Source organism: Ambystoma mexicanum, chromosome 13 (assembly GCF_040938575.1).
Source record: "Ambystoma mexicanum isolate Mex_15411 chromosome 13, UKY_AmexF1_1, whole genome shotgun sequence".
In the NCBI taxonomy this organism is placed as follows: domain Eukaryota; kingdom Metazoa; phylum Chordata; class Amphibia; order Caudata; family Ambystomatidae; genus Ambystoma; species Ambystoma mexicanum.
In genome coordinates this window covers 113645133-113670271 of record NC_090938.1, presented here as the reverse complement: position 1 = coordinate 113670271, position 25139 = coordinate 113645133, and the positions used below count along the sequence as shown (strand labels likewise).

The window sequence follows — 25139 nt, the reverse complement described above, 5'->3', positions numbered from 1 at the left end:
GGGCTGGGACTATGCAATTGATGTTTGTCTGTGTTGGGGAGAATTCTCATAAATGTGCTAATTCCCTTCACCTTACAGACCCCCAAATACTTTGCTACGTTTTGAGGACTTCATTTATTTTTACCTGGAGAGTGCAAGCCTTTTTTCCCCACCCCCTCGTGTATTTTGATGTGTGTTTTACTCTTGTGTTCTTTGATTATGGTTTTTAAGGTAACTCCATGGGCATCATCATTTCATGTCACACATCACCCTCACTGCAGTGACACAGGGAAGCTTTTAGGCTGTCCCGAGGTTTAAACACCTTCTCTGAGATAAACTACTGTTTCCCAGAGAAAGTAAAGTTTAAATTGACTTTACTAGTATTTTTAAATTTCTAGACCCAGCCCACACTAGCTTCCTATAGAGGGTTGGAGGGGTTATCTAGCATCTCCTGTGTCTAGAAACTCATGCGGCAGTCCTCTGCTACCCTTTTTTCTCAATGGCTGGTGGCAGTGGTTTTACAATGAACTAACATGATTTTATCTGACTGCAAACAACGGTAGCATTAAATCGCGGGAGCCATGTTTTTCAAGATGGTGTCAGAACCCTCTCAGTAAAAATAGGTCCTGGTCGTCTTTTCTCGCCGTTTCTTTTTGGAAAGGTCCTTCTAGAGTTTCTCTGCGTGACAAACTAGGTTTGGTCCCTTGGTTACTATGCCTTTGGCGGGCTTCAGGACTGAAGACAGCCTCTGGTGCCAGAGTGTCTGGGGTGGGCTGCAAGTGAGGGAGGTGCCCGAACCTCCCTCTGCTTAGTCTCCTAGGAGACCCAAATGCACTCTGGCGTGATTGGCTGGCTGACTGTGAAAACTGTTTAAAAGGCGAGTCTCTTGACTTGGAGGGCAGAGTCGACCACTGGAACGAAAGAACCGAAGAGGATGGCTGCTGCAACTACTGGACTGTTGGTTTGCCCGGTGGAGCCCTGCTGCAGGTCCAAATCACCAAGTTCATCTCGACCGAGAACCCCCTTCAACGACGACGTCTTAGTAGGGCTAATCAACTCGTAAGGCGCCTGGACACCATTCTCGGAGCTGGTTGTGCTGCAGGAAACAAAATAACCAGGGTGGACACCATCTTGTGTGCTTGAAGACAGCTACTGGAATCGAAGAATTGCCAGTTTTGCCAACTTTGTGACCAGTCTTCGTGCAGTGCAGAAGTCCCCCGATGTCCTCCCTCTTGTCCCCACGACTGAGGCTCAGGAACAGCGAGATCGGCAGGAACTGCCAGGAACAGAAGTCTTCAGCTGCATCTTATTCTTCAATATAAGGTTCTGTGAAAACCCGACCGAGAGAATTTACCCACAAACTTTCGCAGTGAGCGGTATTTGGCAACTTGCAGGCTTAGTCAGCTTGTGACCCGACATATGAACCTTTCTTCCGTGAACTACTTCTAAGAACCGTGGCAAAAACTTCTGTTTAAATACCAGAACCGTTTTTACCTATACAAGACTCCAGACCATTGACTTTGGACTTCCTATTGCATTGAATCAACTCCCCTGGTGAACTCCAACTATTTTCACTGTTTTAAAGTAACTGTAATATTAATTTTATTAACTTATGCATTTTTGCTCCTACTTCAAAGTAGCTTAAATGTTGCAGAACCGGTTAGTGTTAAGTATTGGAGTGTATTTTTGTGTGATATTGATTGCCTCCTTTTAGTGAATGTTTTCTAAATGACTGTAATAAATTAAGTTTTACCAAGAAACCTTGAGTATAAGTGTCTATCTGAATACTTGTGATTGTTGACCAATGTGTAACATCATTACAGCTCGCATTCCCTCTTGAGATAAGCCTGGCTGCTCAGCACGCTACCAGAATCTGTGTGGTACGGACTTATACCAAAGGTTGGTTTTGCTAACACCTGTAGTCCTAGTTGTGTGTAGTGGTCCCAAAGGGTATTGCATACAAACTTTACCTAACAATTTGTATAGTATGGTACTGGTACCTGCACATGATTTAGCCTCGTACCATTAGGTCAATATGTTTTTCTTATTTTTTTTTATAGATTTCCATTTTGAATGGCATGTCTATGAATGTGTATAGTGATCTGTATGTTTGAAGTATAACAATATTTCTCCAGCATGGGGTCTGGCATGGATTCACATGCTCATCAATATTCCCCGTCAGGCTGGGAATCCTCGGTAAAGAAGAAATCAGTATCAGTTTCGTTTCTGATCTGTCTTTCGTAGTAGTAACCAGTCACTTATCTCTGCGTCATACTGACCACAGCCAATGACTGCCCTCTACCTAAGCCCCGCCTCTGGCAGCCATCTTCAGATTTTTACCGCACGTTTAAGTGTTGGGAGTCCTCGTTCTTAGCTCTCGAGCTTTTACTGCGTGTTTCGCGCTTTTTCAGGTGAATTTTCACTTTTTTCGGTTAATAGAGCCTCAAGCTCCACAGTTTCTACTCCCGTTAACGGCTACCCATTGCGGGATTTTCCTACGCCCCTCAAGGGTGAAGATTTTGTCGAATCAACTTCTTGGAGGATTCCAGAAGATTCGCGGCCTACTTAGAGATGGCCCAGGATGCGAGTTTGTCGCCCGGACCCAAGCTGTTTCGCAGCTGCCCTGGATGCGGGCTGCAGAATGTGTTTAAGGAAGACGAACATTTGCGATGCCTCTACTGTCTTCATGGGACAAGACTCATGTAGAGAAGGACTGCCAGTTCTGCAAGAACTTGTCGGAGCGGACCATGAGGGACCGTCGATCCCGTCTCGCAAGCTGGTTGGAGAAGGGCTCGACAGGTGAGAAGAAGAAAGGGTCCGAGCGGGCTTCTAAGTCCTGTGCAGGTGCCCCGGCGATAGGGGTCCAACACCAGGCCAAGCGCCGCGAGTCCGCTGGCTCCGGGAGCGCCGAAAGGTCAGGCTCTTCGGTCACCTTCCCCTGCGCCGTCAACCACAAGCCAACGCTCCGGTTCGGGGAAGAGAAAGTCCGAGACCCCGGGTAAGCTTCGGGAGAAGCCCTGTCCAATCTCGGAGCGAGGCGACGCCCCTCCCCCAAAGGAGAAGGCCCGGGACGCACCTAAGGTGGTGAAGGCCCCTACCCAGCAGGCGAAGGCCTCAATCGAGGCTATCGCGGCGACTCTTGCCAAGCCGGCAGAGACACCGCCAGCGGAGACTGCCTCCGGGGCTAGAGTTTCCCTGCCGCCAAGGAGGGAATCCTCTTTTCAGCCCATCGTCGTGGCCGCCATGATGGAAGAAGCGAGGGGGGAGGGGGCACGGTGCCCTCCTCGAGCTCGGAGTCAGCCTCGGAGGAGGAACTGACCGAGGCCGTGAGGAATCTCGAAGTCCAACGGGCGCCTTTCGAGACTGTTCGATCCCGTCAGGAAGATCCTCGGGAGATAACCGAGGAAGACGACGAAGAGCGGCCTTCCCTTTCGGCGCAGCCGGATCCTAGGCCTCAGGATGGCTCGGCGGCCATTTTGTCTGCCATCCAGTCCTTATGCTCTGAGATGGACGAGATTCCCGCGGCCCAGGCCGGAGGACCCGCAACCTGGCCCGTCGGGAAGTCCTCAGAACAAATGACGGAGGACCCAACCCTCTTGCTCGCCCCGTAACGCCTACAGTTCCCTCCTCGTCCTCCCGCGAGTCGGGAGATGACGGTGCGTTGGGCTCGACGACGGGTTCTGAGGGCGACGACGGAACGGGTCTCCCGGGCCTCGCCGCCCGACGAGATTGGCTCATTCCACGCCATGATCGCCAGGGCGTCCGAATTGTTCCAGCTCTGCCCGGAGGAGCAGAAAAAGGAAGGTTCCTCTATCAGCGCCGGGAGGCCAAGAGGAAGATGGTCATCGCGGTGCCCCTAATCGATGACATCTGGGAGGAGGGCCTGTCGGTTCTCAAAAACCCCTCCACGGCACCAGCCAAACGGGACCCGTACGAGAAGTAGTACCGGGTCCTCGAAACCACTCCACTGTGCCTCAGGGCCCAGCCAACGCCAGACTCGGTCGTCGCGGCGGCGAAGAAGAAAGCAGCGGGGTCGGGAGCCTCGACGTCGAATTCCCCGCCGGACGGCGAGGGAAAGGTTGGACGCCATGGGGCGGCGGGTCATTTCGTCGGCGGCGACGACAATCAAAGCGGCCAACGCCCTGGCGATCGTGGCCCGTTACGACAGGGAGCTCTGGTTTAAGCTGGCCCCCATATTGGACTTCCTGCCGGACGACAAGAGGTCCGAGGCCCTGGAAATACTGCAAGAGTGCGAGGTGGCGTCGGACCATGCCATAACGGTGGCAACCGATATTGCCGATACCAGGTTCCACCAGCTGGGCAACAGTGTTTGCCTACAACGGGGTTGGCTCCGGGCGACCGACTTCCGTCAGGACGTCCAGACCAGGGTGTTGGACATGCCGTTCGACGGCAGCAACTTGTTCGGCAAGGCGGTGGACGAATCCCTCCAAGCCATAAAAAACGGACACGGAGACGGCCCGCGCCCTAGGAGCCCTTCAGCAACGACGGCCCTTTCGGAGCTCCGGAGGCAGACAGGGTGCCTCCAAGGGATCCAGCGGTGGCTCGTCCTACCGCCAGGCGGCACGCTCCTCGTCTCAGGAGGCCTACAGGGGTCGCGGCAAGCAGGGAGCGCCTTGCCGCCGTCGGCAAGGTGGCCAGGGCAGCAAGCCCTCCACCTCCAAGCAGGACTGAACCGGCCGTGGTCTCGGGGCCCCCACCGAAGCACCCCGGTGGGAGGCCGGCTGCCGAATTTCGTCGGCGTGTGGAAGTCCATCTCCACCGACCGTTGGGTGCTGGATACCCTGGCAAGAGGACACTATCGAATTCCTGAAGAAGTGCCCTCACGTTCCACCTGTGGCCAGGAAGGAAAATCACGTCCCGCAACTGCTGTTGGAAGTACGGGCGATGCTCAGGAAAGGCGCCATCGAGCTTGTCTCGAAGAGGCTCCGGGGTGTACTCAAGGTACTTCCTTGTCAGGAAGAAGACGGGCGGCTGGCGCCCCATCCTGGACCTTCGTCGTTTGAACAAATAAATCAGATCACAAAAGTTCAGGATGGTCACCCTCCAGCATGTACTGGGACAGCTGGAGGAAGGCGACTTTCTATCGTCGTTGGACCTGGAGGATGCTTACTTCCACATTCCCATCCTCAAAAGTCACCGAAAGTTCCTCAGGTTCATCGTCCAGGGACGCCACTACCAATTCAGAGCAGTGCCGTTCGGATTGAAGTCGGCCCCCAGGGTCTTTACCAAGTGCCTAGCACCAGTGGCAGCGCGGCTGCGCCTGCAGGAGATTCACGTCTACCCCTACCTGGACAACTGGCTCATCCGCTCAAGGACGAGGGAACTCGCCGTCGAACACACCGCGAGGACCGTCCAGCTACTCACAGACCTGGGATTCGCCATAAACTACCCGAAGTCCCACCTGGTGCCGTCGCAGGTGGCCCTGTTTCTGGGAGCGAAGCTCGATACAGTGAGGCACCTGGCGACCCCGTTTGAAGAACGGACGAAGACCATTCTAGGCAAAGTGCAGCGCCTGCTAGCCACGGACGTGGCCAGGGTGAGGTCCATCAAGTCCCTCCTTGGGATGATGTCCTCTTGCATCTACCTGGTGCGCCTCTGCAGACTACGGATGCGCCCTCTTCAAGAATTTCTCGATGCCCGTTGGATGCAGGCGACGGGCACCTTCGAAGACAGGGTCCCACTCAACGAGGTGTTCCGGCGGGCGATTCAGTGGAGGGGCGTTCGAGCGCACCTCACGGCGGGCAAGGACTTTCAGACGCTGGCGTACCAGGAGACTGTGACGACGGACGCCTCCCTGGAAGGTTGGGGCGCCCACACCGGAGATCTCCACGCAAGAGGCCTCAGGCTCCCGGAGGAGAGGCTCCTGCACATCAACGTCCTGGAACTCCGAGCCGTGTTCTGGGCTCTCAAATCGTTCCTCCCGTCGCTCAAGGGCAAAGTGGTGCGGATCTTCACGGACAACACCACAACAATGTTTTACATACGGAAGCAGGGAGGCACCAGATCCCCAGCCCTATCTAAGGAGGCACAGGATCTGTGGCACTGGGCGGTCGCCCAGGGGATGTTCCTGGTTCCCTTCCACCTGGCAGGAGAAAGCAACACCATCGCCGACTCGCTCAGCAGGGAGCTCCGTGCGTGTCACGAGTGGGAACTGCGCCAGGATCAGGTGGATCAACTCTTCCAACGATGGGGCAAACCCCAAATCGACCTGTTCGCAACAGCGACAAACTCGGAAGTGCAAGAGGTTCGCCAGCAGGTTTCCCCAGCCGAGAAGCATGGGCGATGCGTTCTCGTTCCCCTGGGACGGCCTATACCTGTATGCGTTCCCTCCGTTGCTGTTGCTGCTTCGACTCATCAGCCAGCTCAAGAGGTCCCGGTGCAGGATGATCCTCGTCGCACCGGCGTGGCCGAGGCAGATCTGGTTCCCGGACCTTCTGGACTTGTCAACGTCCCCTCCCATCAAGCTGTCGGCGGACGCGGACCTTCTCTCCAGAGAAGGAGGCGCCATCTTCCACCACGACCCGGCGTCGCTGAACCTGCAGGCTTGGCTCCTGCAGCGCTAGAGTTTGGAGGCTACGATATACTGGCCGATTGCAGAGAGGTTCTTGCAAAGGCCAGGGCGTCCTCGACTCTCAAATGCTACGGTCATAAGTGGAAGAGGTTCTCTATCTGGTGCCGAGCACAGAAGATCAACCCCCTACGGATTACGGCCCCTCAAGTGCTGCCGTACCTGTTATCGCTGGCGAAGGCTGGGCTAGCCCATGCCTCCATTAAGATTCATCTGGCGGCGATCTCCAGATATACCAGAACCACAGGACGGGCGTCCCTGTGGTCCCATCGACTGGTAAAAGAGTTTATGAAAGGACTGTTCCGGTCGTTCCCGCCGGTGAAGGCCCCGGCCCCGGCGTGGGAACTTAACGTGGTGCTGACCAGGCTCATGGGGCCCCCATTCGAGCCGATGCACTCCGCACCGATGAAGTTTGTGTCGTGGAAGACTGTATTCCTGGTGGCCATTACCTCCGCATAACGAGTGGGAGAGATCCAGGCCCTATCCTGCAAAGCACCGTACTTGACTTTCCATGCCTTGAGATTGGTGCTTAGGACGCACCCCTCATTTATGCTCAAGGTGCCGTCGGACTTCCATCTTAACGAGCCCTTGGTGTTGGCTGTTTTCTTCCCGTCTCCTTCGTCGCCGGCCGAGAGGACTTTGCACTCGCTGGATGTGGCTAGAGCGCTGAAGTTCTACGTGGACCGCACAAAGAGTTTCCGGAGGACATCACAGCTGTTTGTGAACTTTGGACCTGTGAATCAAGGGAAGGCTCTCTCGAAGTCTTCTATTTCCAGATGGCTCTCCGGCTGCATCATGCACTGTCACCGGTTGGCTAACCGACCGCTGCCAGGCCATCCGAGAGCCCATTCGACCAGACCGATCGCTGCTACTACGGTGTTGCTTTCTGGTGTGCCCCTGCTGGACATCTGCAGGGCTGCTACGTGGAGGTTGACGCACACCTTCACGAGATTCTACTGCGTCGATCTGGATTCCAGGGAGGAGTCCAGGGTCGGCCAAGCAGTGCTGCGCAACCTGTTCGCTTAAGGTGAGCCTGGTGAGGAGGTAAGAGATGCTTAATGTTGAGTTTTTGTATTGCTTAATGTTGAGCCTTTTACCACCCCCCGTGGTTGTGCATGTGTACTGCTATTTATTCTTATATTCATGAGCATGTGAATCCATGCCAGACCCATGCTGGAGAACAACAGTTACAGGTAAGTAACTTGTTCCTTCTCCAGCATGGGGTCTGGCATGGATTCACATGCTCATGAATATTCCCCGTCGTCAGGCTGGGAATCCTCGGTAAAGAAAAAACCAGTATCAGTTTCGTTTCTGATCTGTCTTTCGTAGTAATAACCAATCACTGGTCTCTGCGTCATACTGACCACAGCCAATGACTGCCCTCTACCTAAGCACCGCCTCTGGCAGCCATCTTCAGATTTTTACCGCACGTTCATGTGTTGGGATCCTCGTGCTATTGCTCTCGAGCGTTAGTGCTAATTTTTCGCGCTTTTTCACAAAAACTTCGATTCTTTCGGTCAAAAGAGCCTCAAGCTCCACCGATCCTACATCCGATCAACGGGGACCCGTGTCGGATTCATCTGTGCCCCTCAAGGGTGAAGATTTCGTCGAGCTACACTTCGGAGGACTCCAGAAGCTTCTCGGGCCCGGTCTCGGAGATGGCCCAGGAGAAGGGAAGCTCGACGCCCGGAAAGCTGTTCAGGGCCTGCCCTGGATGCCAGCTGCAGAACGTCTTCAAGGAGGACGAACACTCTTTCTGCCTTTACTGCCTTCATGGGGACAAGACGCACGTGGAGAAGGACTGTGCGTTTTGCGGCAACATGTCGGAACGGACCATGAAGGACCGCCATCAACGTCTCGCCAGCTGGCTGGAGGGTAAGAGCCCGTCTGGCGAGAAGAAGAAGAAATCTGAGCGGTCTTCTAAGACCTTTGAGGGCGCCCTGGCGACGGGGGCCCAACATAAGGCCAAGCACCGCGAGTCCGCTGGCACCGGGAGCGCCGAACGGTCGGGCTCTACGGGCGCCAGGCAGGGCGCACCCTCCCCGGCACCATCAACCACGAGCCAACGCTCTGGGTCGGGTAAGAGGAAGGCCGAGCACCCGGCGAAGCTCCTGGAGAGACCCCGGTCGAGCTCTAAGGCAGAGGAGGAGCGTGGCAGTGCCCCCTCCCTCAAGGATAAGGCGGTGAGCGCACCTAAGGTGGTGAAGGCCTTGATCCATTCGACCAAGCCCTCTATCGAAACGGTCGCGGCGGCCCTGGCCCAGCCTGTGGAGGCTGCACCAGTGGTGGCGGCCTCGGGGCCCAGAATCTCCCTGCCTCCTCGGAGGGAGTCTTCTTTCGTGCCCATCGATAGGACCCCCGTGAAACCCTCCGTGGGGAAGAAGGGGGGGCAGGGCGTCGTCGTAGATTCGGCCTCAACCTCAGAAGAGGAACTGATCGAGGTCTTAAGCCACGGCCTAGGCGTGGAACAAGACCAGCCCGTCGGAATGGGCCCCGACGCAGGTGACGACGACATCGTCGAGGATACCGACGGGGCCCCTGCTCGCCCGTCGGATTCCCCTCTGCCAGCGCCGCAAGACAACTCAGCGGCCATTTTGTTGGCTATACAGTCCTTATGCTCCGAGATAAGGACGAGACTACCGTTACCGACGGAGGAACCTCTCCCGTCGGGGGATCCAGAACCGGGACCTTCTGGTGTTCCCCCTACCAAGAAAAGAAGGATCCATCCACCGCCTCCTTTTCAACCGTCGCGCCCCGTCCAGCCCTCCTCCCCGTCCACCCGAGGGGATGATACGGGGACTGACACGGCAGCGACGGGTACGGACGACGAGGCATACGACGAGGATTTTCCGTCGTCGCCTCCCACCAGGGCTTCTCCGCCCGACGAGATTGGATCGTTCCACTCAATGATCGCCAGGGCATCCGAGCTTTTCCAACTCTGCCCTGAGGAGAAGAAAAAGGAAGGCTTCCTTTACCAACGGCGCGAGACCAAGAGGAAGACGGTCCTCGCAGTGCCTCTGTTGGACGACATTTGGGATGAGGGCCTTTCCCTCCTCAAGAACCCTTCCACGACGCCAGCGAAAAGAGACCGGTACGAGAAAAAGTACCGGGTCCCGGACTCGGCCCCCCTATGCCTCCGGGCGCAGCCTACCCCGGACTCCGTCGTCTCCGCGGCAGCCAGGAAGAAAGCGGGGGGGGGTGCGGCCTCCACGTCGACTTCCCCGCCGGACGGCGAGGGAAAGAAATTGGATGCCATGGGACGCAGAGTCATCTCGTCGGCGGCGACGACGATTAAAGCGGCCAACGCCTTGGCTATCGTGGCCCGCTACGACAGGGAACTCTGGTACAAGATAGCTCCCCTGCTGGATTTTCTGCCGGACGACAAGAGGGCGGAGGCCCTTGAGATCCTGCAGGAAGGTGAGGTGGCCTCGGACCACGCCATCACCGTGGCGACGGACATCGCCGACACTGGGTTCCGCCAGATGGGCAACGGCGTTTGCCTTGGACGTCGCGGATGGCTCAAGGCTACGGACTTTCGGCAGGACGTCCAGACCAGGGTCCTGGACATGCCCTTCGACGGGAACAACCTGTTTGGGAAGACAGTGGACGATTCCCTTCAGGCCATCAAGGCGGATACTGAGACGGCCCGGGCCCTTGGAGTACTGCAGCAATGGCGGACGCCCTTTCGGAGCGGCGGAGGCAAGGGCGCCTCCAAAGGTTCCGGCGGCGGTTTCGCTTCCTACCGTCAAGCGGCCCGCTCGTCGTCGCAAGAGGCCTACAGAGGACGAGGCAAGTCTGGCGGACCCCGCCGTCGTCGCCAAGGAGGCCAAGGCGGCAAGGCCGCGTCCAAGCAGGATTGAACCGGCCGTGGGGTCGGGCCCCCACCGAAGCACCCCGGTGGGAGGCCGGCTGGCGGGCTTCGTCAGCGTGTGGGAGTCCATCTCCACCGACCGTTGGGTGCTGGACGCCCTGGCCCGGGGCCACGCGCTCGAGTTTCAAAGAAGGTGCCCGCGCGTCCCCCCCGTGGCCAGGAAAGAACTTCACGCCCCTCAACTTCTCCTGGAGGTAAAGGCGATGCTCAGAAAGGGCGCCATCGAACTCGTCCCAAAGAGGCTTCGGGGCTCCGGAGTCTACTCGCGTTACTTCCTCGTGAAGAAGAAGACGGGAGGATGGCGCCCCATCCTGGACCTGCGACGCCTGAACAAGTTCATCAAGGCGCAGAAGTTCCGGATGGTCACCCTCCAGCACGTCCTGGGTCAGCTGGAGGAAGGAGACTTCCTATCGTCGTTGGATTTGGAGGATGCCTACTTCCACATTCCCATCCTAAAGGGGCACCGAAAATTCCTCAGATTCGTGGTCCAAGGGCGTCATTACCAGTTCAAAGCCCTTCCCTTCGGACTGCGGTCGGCACCCAGGGTTTTCACCAAGTGCCTCGCACCGGTGGCGGCGCAGCTGCGCCGCGAGGGGATTCACGTCTACCCCTACCTGGACGACTGGCTCATCCGCGCCAAGACGAGGGAGCTCGCCGTGGTCCACACGGCAAGGACCGTCCAACTCCTCACGGACCTGGGATTCTCCGTGAACTACGCCAAATCCCACCTGGTGCCCGCGCAAGTCGCACTGTTTCTGGGAGCGAGGCTCGACACAGTGTCCCTTCTGGCCTCCCCGTCGGAGGAGAGGACCAGGACCATCTTGGGCAAGGTGCAACGGATGTTGGTGGCCGACGCGGCCAAGGTGAGGTCCATCAAGTCCCTCCTCGGGATGATGTCTTCCTGCATCTACCTCATTCCCATGTGCAGGCTCCGGATGCGCCCGTTGCAAGAGTTCCTGGATGCGCGCTGGATCCAGACGACGGGCAGCTTCGAGGAAAGGATCAAGCTCGACGAGAGTTTCCGACGAGCGATACGGTGGTGGGGCACCCGCGCGCATCTGACGGCGGGCATGGACTTCCAGACCCCAGCCCACCAGGTGACTGTGACCACGGATGCCTCCCTAGAAGGGTGGGGAGCGCACACCGAAAATCTGCACGCAAGGGGACTCTGGCTCCCGACGGAGAAGTCCCTGCATATCAACGTCCTGGAGCTCCGTGCAGTGTTTTGGGCCCTCAGGTCCTTCCTTCCGTCCCTCAAGGGCAAGGTGGTGAGGATCTTCACCGACAACACCACCACCATGTTTTACATCAGGAAACAGGGCGGAACCAGGTCCCCAGCGCTGTCCAAGGAGGCGCAGGACCTGTGGCATTGGGCCGTCGCCCAAGGGATTCTTCTGGTGCCGTTTCATCTGGCAGGGATAAAAAACACCATCGCCGACTCACTCAGCAGGGAGCTGCGCTCGTGCCACGAGTGGGAACTACGGCAGGATCTGGTGGATCGCCTCTTCCGACGGTGGGGCACACCCCAGATCGACCTGTTCGCGACGGCGACGAACACCAAGTGCCGGAGGTTCGCCAGCAGGTTTCCCCAGACGAGGAGCATGGGCGATGCTTTCTCGTTCCCCTGGGAGGGCCTGTTCCTCTACGCGTTCCCTCCCTTGCCTCTGCTAATCCGGCTCGTCAACCAGCTCAAGAGGTCACGGTGCAGGATGATCCTCGTCGCACCTGCGTGGCCGAGGCAGATATGGTTCCCGGACCTTCTGGACTTGTCGGCGTCCCCGCCAATCAAGCTGCCGGCGGACGCGGATCTACTCTCCAGGGAAGGAGGCGCCATCCTCCACCACGACCCGAAGTCGCTGAACTTGCAGGCCTGGCTCCTGCAGCGCTAGAGTTTGGAGGATACGACATACCGGCCGATTGCAGAGAGGTTCTTGCAAAGGCCAGGGCGTCCTCGACTCTTAAATGCTACGGACACAAATGGAAGAGGTTCTCTGTCTGGTGCCACGCACAGAAGATTAACCCTCTACGGATTACGGCTCCCCAAGTGCTGCCGTACCTGCTGACGCTGGCCAAAGCTGGTCTGGCACACGCGTCCATCAAGATTCATCTTGCTGCGATCTCCCGATACACCAGAACCACGGGCCGGACGTCCTTGTGGTCTCATCGTCTGGTGAAAGAGTTCATGAAGGGACTGTTCAGATCGTTCCCGCCGGTTAAGGCTCCGGCCCCGGCGTGGGAGCTCAACGTGGTACTGACCAAACTCATGGGACCTCCGTTCGAGCCTCTGCACTCGGCCCCGTTGAAGTTTCTATCGTGGAAAACAGCTTTTCTCGTGGCCATCACCTCCGCACGACGAGTGGGAGAGATCCAGGCCCTTTCCTGCAAGGCCCCGTACTTGACTTTCCACGACACGAGGGTAGTGCTCAGGACGCACCCCTCCTTCATGCCCAAGGTACCGTCGGACTTTCATCTCAACGAACCCTTGGTGTTACCTGTGTTCTTCCCGTCGCCTTCGTCGCCGGCTGAGAGGACTTTGCACTCGCTGGATGTAGCTAGAGCGCTGAAGTTCTACGTGGACCGCACGAAAGGTTTTCGGAAGACGTCACAACTCTTTGTGAACTTTGGACCTGTCAATCAGGGGAAGGCTCTCTCGAAGGCTTCCATCTCCAGATGGCTCTCCGGCTGTATCATGTACTGTCACCGGTTGGCAAACCGACCGCTGCCTGGCCGTCCGAGAGCCCATTCCACCAGAGCGATCGCAGCTACCACGGCGTTCCTATCTGGTGTGCCCCTGCTGGACATATGCAGGGCTGCTACGTGGAGGTCGACGCACACCTTCACGAAATTCTACTGCGTCGACCGGGATTCCAGGGAGGAGTCCAGGGTCGGCCAAGCAGTGCTGCGCAACCTGTTCGCCTGAGGTGAGCCTGGTGAGGAGGTAAGATGCTTAATGTTGAGTTGATGTGATGCTTAATGTTGAGCCTTTGCCACCTCCCGTGGTTGTGCATGTGTGTACTGCTATGTATTCTTTATTCATGAGCATGTGAATCCATGCCAGACCCCATGCTGGAGAAGGAACAAGTTACTTACCTGTAACTGTTGTTCTCCAGCATGGGTCTGGCATGGATTCACATGCGAACCCTCCCGCCTACCCCTCTGCGGCTCTTCACGTGCTTCCAAATCTGAAGATGGCTGCCAGAGGCGGTGCTTAGGTAGAGGGCAGTCATTGGCTGTGGTCAGTATGACGCAGAGACCAGTGATTGGTTATTACTACGAAAGACAGATCAGAAACGAAACTGATACTGGTTTTTTCTTTACCGAGGATTCCCAGCCTGACGACGGGGAATATTCATGAGCATGTGAATCCATGCCAGACCCATGCTGGAGAACAACAGTTACAGGTAAGTAACTTGTTCCTTATGGGTTTTCGACTGAGTCGTAACCTGGTATCCCGGAGGAATATTGTTGGCCAACCCAGCGGCTCTGTGATTAATGGAATGGCCACCGAGTTGTATAGTTGAAATGAGCATGATAGTCTAATTATCCTGAGATTGCACAATGTTAAACAAGGCTTATGAATGACGTCACATGCTCATTCCATGGATTTGAGAGCCAGTGCATATGTGTCGACCTTTACATCTACTCATGAGGCTATTCAAGATCTGAATTTTGTGTCAGTAACTCCATCCCACTCATATGTACAATCTGAATCATTAAGCCTGATATCGTGAATTTCTATATACAAGAAGAAAGTCCTATATTTTTATCGGGTGTCAACTTACTCTTCCCACATCTAGTGGAGTTCTTTATCACAAACTTTGTTAAACATCAATACATTTCATAAAAACAATCATAAAAATGATCATGATACATAAAACAAATACAATATGTTAAAACCACACAAGTAGAAACACCATAAGTGAGTAATGTTGCAATAATTTCTCGAGGATCACAATTGTGTGTACACATCACACTGATTACCATGCTTCAACCCGAAGTCCTCCAACCCGCCCACATCCCCCGATTGGTGCATCCACCTGGTCATAACTGGCCTTCCCAGGGCAGCCCTCTGCCCGGCAGCTCCCTCGGCTAAGGGCCCCGAGGCAAAGGGCGGATCCAAGGGGTGTCTACAGGTGTCTACAGGTGTCTACAGGTGTCTACAGGTGTCTACAGGTGTCTACAGGTGTCTACAGGTGTCTACAGGTGTCTACAGGTGTCTACAGGTGTCTACAGGTGTCTACAGGTGTCTACAGGTGTCTACAGGTGTCTACAGGTGTCTACAGGTGTCTACAGGTGTCTACAGGTGTCTACAGGTGTCTACAGGTGTCTACAGGTGTCTACAGGTGTCTACAGGTGTCTACAGGTGTCTACAGGTGTCTACAGGTGTCTACAGGTGTCTACAGGTGTCTACAGGTGTCTACAGGTGTCTACAGGTGTCCGCAGGGGAAGCAAAGGAAGCCAGCAGCCAACAGACGCCAACAAAACTAAGTGTGGCATGGGTGGGGTGTAGAGCAATTACTCTACTTCAGAAAGCCCTCGCCACTCTACCTCACCACTCCATAACAGACTGCCATAGAATTATGCCATGCATTCATAGAGATTTGTGACCACCAGCCTAATTCCATTCGTGGCCTGGCTGTAAATGTTGCCTTGCATTACGCACTAACACACTAGCCAATGTTAACTAGTACCACACCTATACAGAAATGTTAAGATTAGCACGTGTCATCTTTATACAGGTGTAACAATGTTAACATGTGCCACACCTGGATGGAATTCTTAACTTTAGCCTGCGTCGCATCTTGATAGAAATGTGAATGTAAGCTTGCGCCACACTTGGATGAAACTGTGAATGATGGTAAGTGCAACACTTGATTGGAATCGTGATCACTAGCCTGCCTTACATCTAGACAGAATATTGAAAATTAGCAACGATGGAATAGTGAATGATAGCAAACATCAGACAGACATAACTGCAAGGACAGCAATGCCAACTAACCAATCCACTAACAATTTTATCCCTCTGCGTACACTTCTCAAACTCTAACCAAAGAACCACAAGCCTAAAACGCAGCAATCCACACTAATTTCACTACACTGCAACAACAAAACGAACCCCACAGACTCGCACAACAGCACATGAGGACTACCGACCGTAAAACACCCCAAGCCCAGCCAAAGGACCCACCGGCTGAGGCTGCCATCAGCACATCATTGCTCCCTTGCACTTTTCCCGCTACTTCCCACTAACTTGCCCCCCCCTCTTTCAGAGCCGCCAGAGCGCCAGGGGACCACTCCGGTGCTGGTAGTGCGCGGTACAAATATCCTCTAACATTAACATGAAGGAGGGGCGCGTCCTCCGCACTACCCTAGTCTTGTGAATGGCCGATATGGAGGCTTACAGGAGAGGTCCTCGATCTCTCCGACTCATCGTGCGGAGTTGATGGCCACAAGAAAAGCCGTCTTCCACGATAGGAACTTTAGCAGCGCCGAATGAAAGGGCTCGAATGGCGGACCCATGAGCCTGGTCAGCACTATGTTGATCTCCCACGCCGGGGCCGGGGCTTTCACCGGTGGGAACGAGCGGAACAGTCCCTTTTTATAAACTCCTTCACCAGGCGATGTGACCACAGCGACGACCGCCCCGGAGTTCTGGTGTAGCGGGAGATAGCCGCCAGATGGATCTTGATGGAAGCATGCATGTGCCAGCGACATACAGTACGGCAGCACTTGAGGGGCCGTGATCCGTAGAGGGTTGATCTTCTGTGCACGGCACCAGACAGAGAATCTCTTCCACTTATGTCCATAGCACTTAAAGAGTCGCCTTTGCAAGAAGCTCCTTGCAGTCCGCCGGGATGTCGTAGCCTCCCAACTCTAGTGCCACAGGAGCCAAGCCTGCAGGTTCAGCGATCCCGGGTCGTGATATAGTATGGCGCCTCCTTCCCTGGCGAGAAGATCCGCGTCCGCCGGCAGTTTGACCGGGGAGAGCCGACATGTCCATAAGGTCCAGGAACCATATCTGCCTGGCCCAAGCCGGTTCAACAAGGATCATCCTGCCCTAGGACTGTCTGAGTTGACTGAGTCGCAGAAGCAAAGGCAACGGTGGGAAAGCATACTGGAACAGGCCGTCCCAGGGGAAGGAGAATGCATCGCCCATGCTCCCCTGCTGGGGAAACCTGCTGGCGAACCTCTGGCACATGGTGTTAGTCGCCGCCGCGAACAGGTCGATCTGGGGATTGCCCCATCGTCGGAATAGGAGATCCACTTGATCCTGCTGAAGTTCCCACTCGTGATAAGAGCACAGCTCCCTGCTGAGTGAGTCGGCGACAGTGTTTTTCACTCCTGCCAGATGAAAGGGTACCAGGAACATCCCCTGGGCGACGGCCCAGTGCCACATATCCTGCGCTTCCTTGGATGGGGCTGGGGATCTGGTACCTTCCTGCTTCCGGATGTAGAACATCGTGGTAGTGTTGTCGGTGAAGACCCGTACCACTTTGCCCTTGAAGGATGGAAGGAAATACCCTAGGGCCCGGAGCTCCAGGACGTTGAAGTGCAGGGACCTCTCCTCCCGGAGCCAAAGGCCTCTTGAGTGGAGATCTCCGATGTGTGCTCCCCCATCCCTCCAGGGAGGCGTTCGTCATCACCGTCTCCTGGTGTCCAGGGTCCGGAACTCCATGCCCGCCTCGAGACGTGCGCGGATGCCCCACCACCAGATTGCTTGACGGAAAGTCTCGTTGAGTGGGATCTCGTCTTCGAAGCTTCCCGTCGCTTGCATCCAACTGGCGTCGAGGAGCTCCTGCAGTGGCCGCATCCTCAACCTGCACAGACGCACGAGGTAGATGCAAGATGACATCATGCCGAGCAGGGACTTGATGGATGTCACCCTGGCCAATTCCATGTTAAATGGCCCTCGTCCTTTCCTCCAAAAGCGAGGCCAACCGCGCCACTGTGTCGAGTCTGGCTCCCAGGAACAGGGCGTCCTGCGACGGTGCCAGGTGGGACTTCGCAAAGTTGATCGAGAATCCCAGCTCCGTGAGCAGGCGGCTGGTCTATGCTGTGTGGTCGACGGCAAGTTCTCTTGACTTTGCTCAGATGAGCCAATTGTCCAGGTAGGGGTATACGTGGATCCCCTGCAGGTGCACCCGCGCCGCTACTGGTGCCACGCACTTGGTAAAGACCCTTGGACCAGACTTCAACTCGAAGGGCTGGGCCTTGAACCGGTAGTGCCGCCCTTTGACCATAAACCGTAGGAACTTTTGATGTCCCTGGTGTATGGGGATGTGGAAGTAAGCATCCTCCAAGTCCAGCGAGGATAGAAAGTCGTCTTCCTCCAGTTGTCCCAGCACTTGCTGAAGGGTAACCATCCGTAACTTCTGTGCTTTGATGTATTTGTTGAGGCATCGAAGGTTCAGGATGGGCCGCCAGCCGCCGGTCTTGTTTCTTCACCTCAGAGTGCTGGACCCCAGATGCGAGGAATGTCTGAAGTGGTATCTGAAAACAGCGGTGTTGCTATTTGCGGTCAGACGCGAAGAGCTGAAACACTGAAGTGCCACTGAATTGAAGTTTGCCCACTGCTGCTGCTGACCTTCCCATTACAGGAGTCCCCTGACGTCATCCCTCTTGTCTCCACGATTCAGGCCCAGGAACTCCAGGATCTGCAGAGCTGGACTTGAACAGAAGCCAGCTGGAACCATTTGTTCTAACCAAAGGTACTGTAAAGTCTAAGAACATACCTCTTATGGTGTAGCCTTATTTGTTCTCAGTTGAGACTTGTCTTGGTTAACCTTGCTGAGTTGCTTGCATCTTTGCCCCTCACAAGCCTCCCAGCATGTGGGCTTTCAAGTGACTTATTTCTACTAACTTTTCTAAAAAATATTGTGAAATACTTTTACCTACCTGCAAAGAAGATTTTCAGCTCTCCTAGACTTTGTTCAACTAATATTGACTGTCCTGGCTCCCTGCGAGACTCTTCTTACATTTGACTGTCCCTTTACCTTTCGCCCAGGAACGGGTTAAATTTACTTGACATTGGAAGGTTCAAAAAGTACTTGCCCGTTTATAGATTCGTTAACCTTTGTATTATTCGCATATCTAACCTTTGCACCAAACCCAGTATTGCTTTAAATGCACCAGTGATAAATCAATGTCGAGTGCTCTAGCTATTTGTCACCTGAGGGTGTAGGAAGTGTGTGTCATCCCCAATGGCTATTATCTGATTTAGAGAAACAAGTGTTATGAAGTGTATTATAAGTGTTATGTTTTGCTCCCTTCTGAAGAAGGCTTATATAATTGACTGTTAAGGTTTCATGATTAAACAATTATTAATTTGAGTGCGTGTTTATTTGAATAACTGTCACTGTGAAGCTCCTTGTTACAACCCTACTGCTCACATTAACCCCTCTTGGGATAAGCCTTGCTGCTCAGCCATACTAACCTGTGTAGTACAGACTTAAAATAAAGGTTGGGTTCCTATTGCCAGGAGGTCAAGGTTGCTGTAGTGCACCCGAAGGGTACTGCACCCTATCTTGCTTAACAGTAGCTAAAAAGTATCTAAAAATGCATGTCTTGAGTAATAGTAGCTTACCACGTGTCCCAATCGCCACTACTAGATGAGTGTTGTAAGATATCCATCCTCCTCATGAAATATCTGAACCAAAAGGCCATTTATATACGGATTACTTTCAGATTTGTATTTTGGATTACCAAATTTACCAGGATCATTTGTAAGTTTACAGTGACAAGTTTACATCTGCCTCAACTTTCCAAACTAATTAGTTCATGCAATTTGTTTTATTATATAGGATGTTGAAGAAGGAATTATCGCTTATGAAGACTGTGGGGTTAAACTGACTATCCCGTATCACACAAAGTACTTGGATGGACCAGCTCCTCAGATTGGTGATAAGGCAAGCTTATTCTAAATAACGTGTTAGCTTGCTTATATTCAGAGGTTCTGCTTTTTTAGACAAGTGTTAAATATAAGTGTATGTGCAGATGAATGCATTTCAACATGTTTCTATAATTGTCCACTATTTTCCTTTTTGCTATACGCTCAATTTCCATAATGTGGTATGCATATTCTCATTGAGCTTGTTGCATACCTTCGACAGGACAGATAAATTGGTAGAATAAACATTTACAGCCAACCCAAATGAACAGTGTTACTCATACATCCCAATCCCTTTTCCTCCCTACTGTCTGGTCATTACCTCCCACTGCCTTCCATAATTTCTGGATGGGACCAGAGCGTCCTTTTCCCTTTAAATTGTGCTCTACCCCGCTAGTGTTACCATTTGGCGCAACCTGGCAGTCCCTTTTTCAATGCAGACGGGAACCATTGCCTTTACATTGGTGCTTCTTTTTTGGCACAATTTCTTCATGTGATTTTTCTCATTTAATTGTTAATACAAGCCTTTGGCACTCCTGGTCACCTGGCATATGTTGGTGGCTGCTGGGATATTCAGATGCACATTCTGAGAGTCCCATTCCGGGTTTGGACTTGCATGCACTGTTTGGAGTGCCTTAGTGCTGATCACCAGTGAGAAGTGTTTTGGTTGTGATGCACTTACTCCCAGGGCACTTGGTAAGATCGATTTCTAAAATCGGACCTGGTGGCCAGATTTTAGGAAGCCACCCTAGTTAAAGTGAACCGGGGAACTCTGAGCGGTTAGCCAAAACCCAATCAAGGTAGCCATGGAGAGAGTCCAGGCTATTCTCAGGAGAGTGCGAGTGGGGTCAGGTGTCCCCAATGAGCCTGCACAGTGGAGCGCACACACTGATTCATTTAGACACAAATGTAAAAAAAAAACTATGTTCTAGGCCCAAAATGCACACTAAAATTAAACAAGCAGGTGATCTTGCAACGCTCAATAATACACATTTCTGATGCTTGTGAAATCTGCTTAGATCACATGCAATGCATAGGCCGACATCTAGTAGAAGCTGAGGAGTATTACAATCGAGTTTTGAAATTCGAAAATGGATATGCCATTAATACTATCACTATTGTGACGTCCCCTGCATCCATGATCCCTCACGTGTGTATGTCCCCAGATTGTTTTTTTCCGCCATCGTGAGCGGTCGCTTATTTGCGGAGTGCATTTCGGCTTACGCCATTGACCTTTATAATATAAGTTATTATACTTGAGGAACACTACGAAGCTGACCGTTGTTCGAAGATTTCGACAGAGCCACCCGGCCTTGGAAGGCGCTTTCGGGCTCGGCCTTACAGTAGGGAGAGTGGGCGGTGGTCATAAACAAGTATATTTCCACCATTTCCCATTAGCTGTTTGCCAACAAAAATGAGCGTACTCCCTTTAAATTCTGCCCATCCTGCAATAAAAAATATACGTGGTTTGACAAACACAGGGTGTGTAACCTTTGTTTGCAGAGAGACCACGGCGAGGCTCATTGTCGGGCCTGTAAACTGCTCCGACCCAAGACCCTCAAGGACAGGCAAACAAAGCGTTGGGCCCATCACGCCATGCAGGCAGAGGCTGCCATGGATGTTGAAAGGGCGGCCAGCGAAGACCGCGACGCCGTCCCTTCGAACGGCGAGGGTGACGGGGAACCTCGACGTTCCCCAGTGCCAGCCCCCAACCCTAACAGACAGGCCGCCGGTCCTGTTACGGGGAAGACACCCAGCGGCAAAGGCACAGCACTCCCCCACACTAAGCACACTCCCCACGGCAGTGCGAGCGAAGTCGCACGCCGAGAGTCGACTAAGGGCAGATCCTCTGAGCGCCCCATACAGCTGTCTCGAGACAAGCCCGCTAAAACAAGATGTCAGACTCAAAACACCCCGCGGCGTGGGAAAAAACCGGGGGGGCGGGAGGGGGAAATAAGAAAGACAGACCTAGAGAGCAGTCATCCACCCCAGGAACCTGTGGTTCTTCCTGCCCAAGACACCCATGAGGAGCCTGATCAAGTAGAGCAGCCTGAGCCTATCTGTGTAGATAAGGAAGTGCTATTTGAGGAATAGCTATATCCTACCTATACTTCTAGCCCTGCCTACCCAGGGGCTAGCCCCAGTTCCGCCTCATGGTCCACAAAGGATATTGATAGTCATGAGTCGTATGACTAATTTATTTCGACGAAAATCCACATGTTCTCACAAATCTTGCCAACACGCCACCTAGGCGTCTGGCTCAAACACAAGAGACACAGCCTCTCAGTCCCAAATACCAGCGCAACCGGCTAAGAAAAGATCTCTTCCCCCAGTGGAATTGTCGGTAGAACCAGTCCCCAAAACTCTCTGCCTCTCCTCGGCCCTGTATGACCTGGATGCAGGGGGTGATGTATACATGGATGAGGATGACCCTTATTATGACGTCAATGAGTATGACGCTGGGGGGAGAATCGATCAGGATCCAGATGGCACTGAGTCAGTAGTTTTTGCAATGGACTCTCGGGTCCCGCAAGACCCTTCTTTAACCGACTCCCCTGTGGACAACCAGCACCTGTTCAATGATATACTCCTAAGGGCTGCCGAGAGTTTCGGGATCGAAATGCAAGAAATCCAAAAGGAAAAAGATTTTGCAGAAAATATCTTGGGCGACAAGAAACCTGCAGCCCAATGTTTTCCAATGCTGAAGTCAATCCAAAAAAGGATTCAGCCTTCCTTAGAAAGGCCTAATAAAACCAGGGCAGTAAACACCAGAATTGAGGCTTTTCTGCCCAGCGCCTTCCAACCCTCTATATATACAAGGGGACAACTTCGGCCAGACTCTTTGGTGGTCACCACTACCAGGAACAGAGCTGGTACCCCCTTGGCATCCTCCGAATCTCCTCTGGACAAGGAGAGAAAAAGACTGTATGCCATGGGTAGAAAGATAGCGTCATCAGCGGCATACCAAGCGCGGATAGAAAATGCCACCTTACTATCCAGCTACGACTGCACCAAATGGCATGAGGTGATGGCCCTGGCAGAGTCTGCACCAGAGCCACTTAAATCCAAACTGTCCATTCTGGCTGCTGAAGGCAGAGCTACAGCTGACGTTCTTTTAAAAACAACTTTGACGCAGCGGATAACGCTGGCCACGTGGTCGTGAAGCCACAATTTTTAAACGCCACACCTGCCTTAGACAGTCTGGTTTTAAATTGGAAACTCAAGCTACCTTACTCAACATGCCTGTTGAGCAGAATGTTTGGTAAAGCAGTTGAAGACGCTCTAAAGTCTGCCAAGGAAGAATGAGACACTAAAAAGCCTTAGCCAACTGACACCCATGCCAAAGAGATGGCACTAATTTTCATCGCTTTCAAGGTCAAAATACAGAGGCACTGGATATAATCGGAGCCAAGGTTCCTCATGGAACACCAACCAACAGGCTACCCAGGGTTACCCCAGAGGTCAGCGCAGGGCTCGTGGAAGAGGGAGGTTCCCCCACCACAGGTGGAGGGACACCCTCCAAGCAATGACTCCCTGCTACAGGTCCCATCCCATGCCTTCCGAGTCGGGGGGACGCATATCTTTTTTCACCTACGCATGGGAGGGTATAACTTCAGAGAAGACAATCAAGCCTCCCTCCGCGCCAGAGAAAACCATCACAGGAAGAGCAAATCATCCTGCTGGAGGAAATCGAGGCTCTACTTCTCAAGGACGCCATCGAAGTCGTGCCGTACAACGAGGTAAACAAGGGTATTTAACGTACTTCCTTGTTCCAAAAAAGGATCTGACCATGCGCCCGGTACTAGACCTGCGCCCTGCAAACAAGTTTGTCAAGCCACAAAGTTTGCATGACAACGCTACAAGAAGTAATCCCTCTGTTAAAACGGGGGGATTACATGGCAACATTCGACATGAAAGATGCCTACTTTCATATTTCAATGTTCCCAGCTCACAGAAGATTTTTGCTTTAAAGTAGCAGACCAACACTTCAAGGTGCTGCCTTTTGGGATAGCCTCAGCTCCAAGGGTGTTCTCCAAGGGTATTCTCCAAGGTACTGGCGGTGGTGGCAGCGCACCTACACAGGGAGTCAATCCCAGTGTACCCTTCTGGACGACTGGCTGATCACGGGAGAAACTTGGAATCTTTGCAAGCTGAACACGCAAAGAACTACAGACCTTCTCTTCCAGTTGGGCTTCTCAATAAACGAGAAAGTCAAGTCTAATACCAAACACATCGAAACAGTTCCTAGGAGCTGGATTAGATACAAAAACAGACTTGGCCTTCCCATCCATGGAAAGAGTACAAAACTTGCTTCAGCAAATACCCTAGTATCAAGCCGGACTCCGGATAAGCGTAGGCAAACCTATGCGTCTGCTAGGTATGATGGCATTGTGCATTTACCTGGACCCCATGCGCGCCTGCGCATGCGACCAATGCAGGAGTGTTTGGCAAAACAATGGTCTCGGGCAAGTGGCCAGTGGGACGATCAAGTGGTTGTTTCGCCAACACTGGTTCAGAACTTACGCTGTTGGTCAAGGGAGAATCTGCCCAAGGGGAAACCTTTCCACGAACCGGAAGCGCAGGTGATCGTCACTAGACGTGTCACTTTCCGGGTGGGGGGGACGGGCACTACCTTCACCACACAGCACACGGCCTGTGGTCACAAAAGACTGCACAAAGGCACATAAACATGCTAGAGTTGTCAATCCTCAAAGCACTTACAAGCCTTTGAAGAACATCTGACAAACCAATCGGTACAAGTCCTAACAGACAGCACTACCGCTATGTTCTATGTCAACCAACAGGGAGGTACATACTCTACAAATCTGGCGCAGAAAATATGGAAGTGGGTACTCGGATGAGGGATGTCCCCATCCTCCCAACATGTTCCAGGGGTACTCAACACTCTAGCGGACTGCCTCAGCAGAGATCCTCTGCCAAGCGAGCACGAGTGGCAACTGCACACGGACGTAGTAGACCACATCTTCTCTTTGGGGCTACCCCTCTCTAGAATTGTTCGCTACAAGAGAGAACAAGCAATGCCCAGACTTTGCGTCCAGATTCCCCCTACCAGATTCCAAGTGGAACGCCCTATGGATGAATTGGTCACGGAGATTTGCTTGCGCTATTCCCCCTGACTCCATTAATCAGCAGGGTAGTGAACAAGATACACAGGGATGGGAGGACTCATCCTAGTTGCTCTTATGTGGGTGAGACAACCATGGTAGCCACATCTGCGCAAACTGACGATGTGCGACCCCATCAAACTTGTGTACCAAGTCAACCTGTTGACTCAACATGGGGGTGGGGGGGTGTCAACAATACATCCACAACCGCTCTTTGAACCTGCCGGCATGGCTCCTGAAGTCATAGTTCGAACACCTTAATCTTCCACAACGGTGTATGGACATCCTGAAAGCAGCACGGAAGGCAAACATCAGACACTGCTATTTCCACAAGTGGAAGAGATTCGTCATTTGGTGTCAATCTAGGCAGATAAAACCCTTAGTGTACTCATCACACATTCCTTCTTACTTGCTACACCTGTTGGATTCAGGGTTGGTCTTTAATTCTCAAAGTCCACCTAGCAGCTTTATCAGCATACACCACCTCTCAAAGTAAGATTTCATGGTGGAAAGTGCCAGTCATTAAGGCATTCATGGAAGGAATAAAGAGACTACACCCTCCGGTCTCTAATCCCCCACCTGGTTGGGATCTAAATGTATTACTAGCAAAACTCATGGGACCCCCCCCCCCCCCCCCCCCCCTTCGAGCCTTTGCATCAGGCTACTCTTAGACACATAACCTATAAA

The 25139-nt window shown here is 53.4% G+C and overlaps 1 protein-coding gene across 6 annotated transcripts in view; it reads left to right on the top strand.

Moving 5' to 3' along the window:
- CSDE1 (cold shock domain containing E1) overlaps positions 1 to 25139 on the top strand; it is a 1384522-nt gene that overhangs the window by 686825 nt on the left and 672558 nt on the right. For all 6 annotated transcript variants that reach the window (XM_069633412.1, XM_069633411.1, XM_069633408.1 and 3 more), the window contains one exon: positions 19241 to 19345. In XM_069633412.1, the coding sequence (XP_069489513.1) occupies positions 19241 to 19345 (105 nt within the window). The remainder of the gene's footprint in view (positions 1 to 19240; positions 19346 to 25139) is intronic.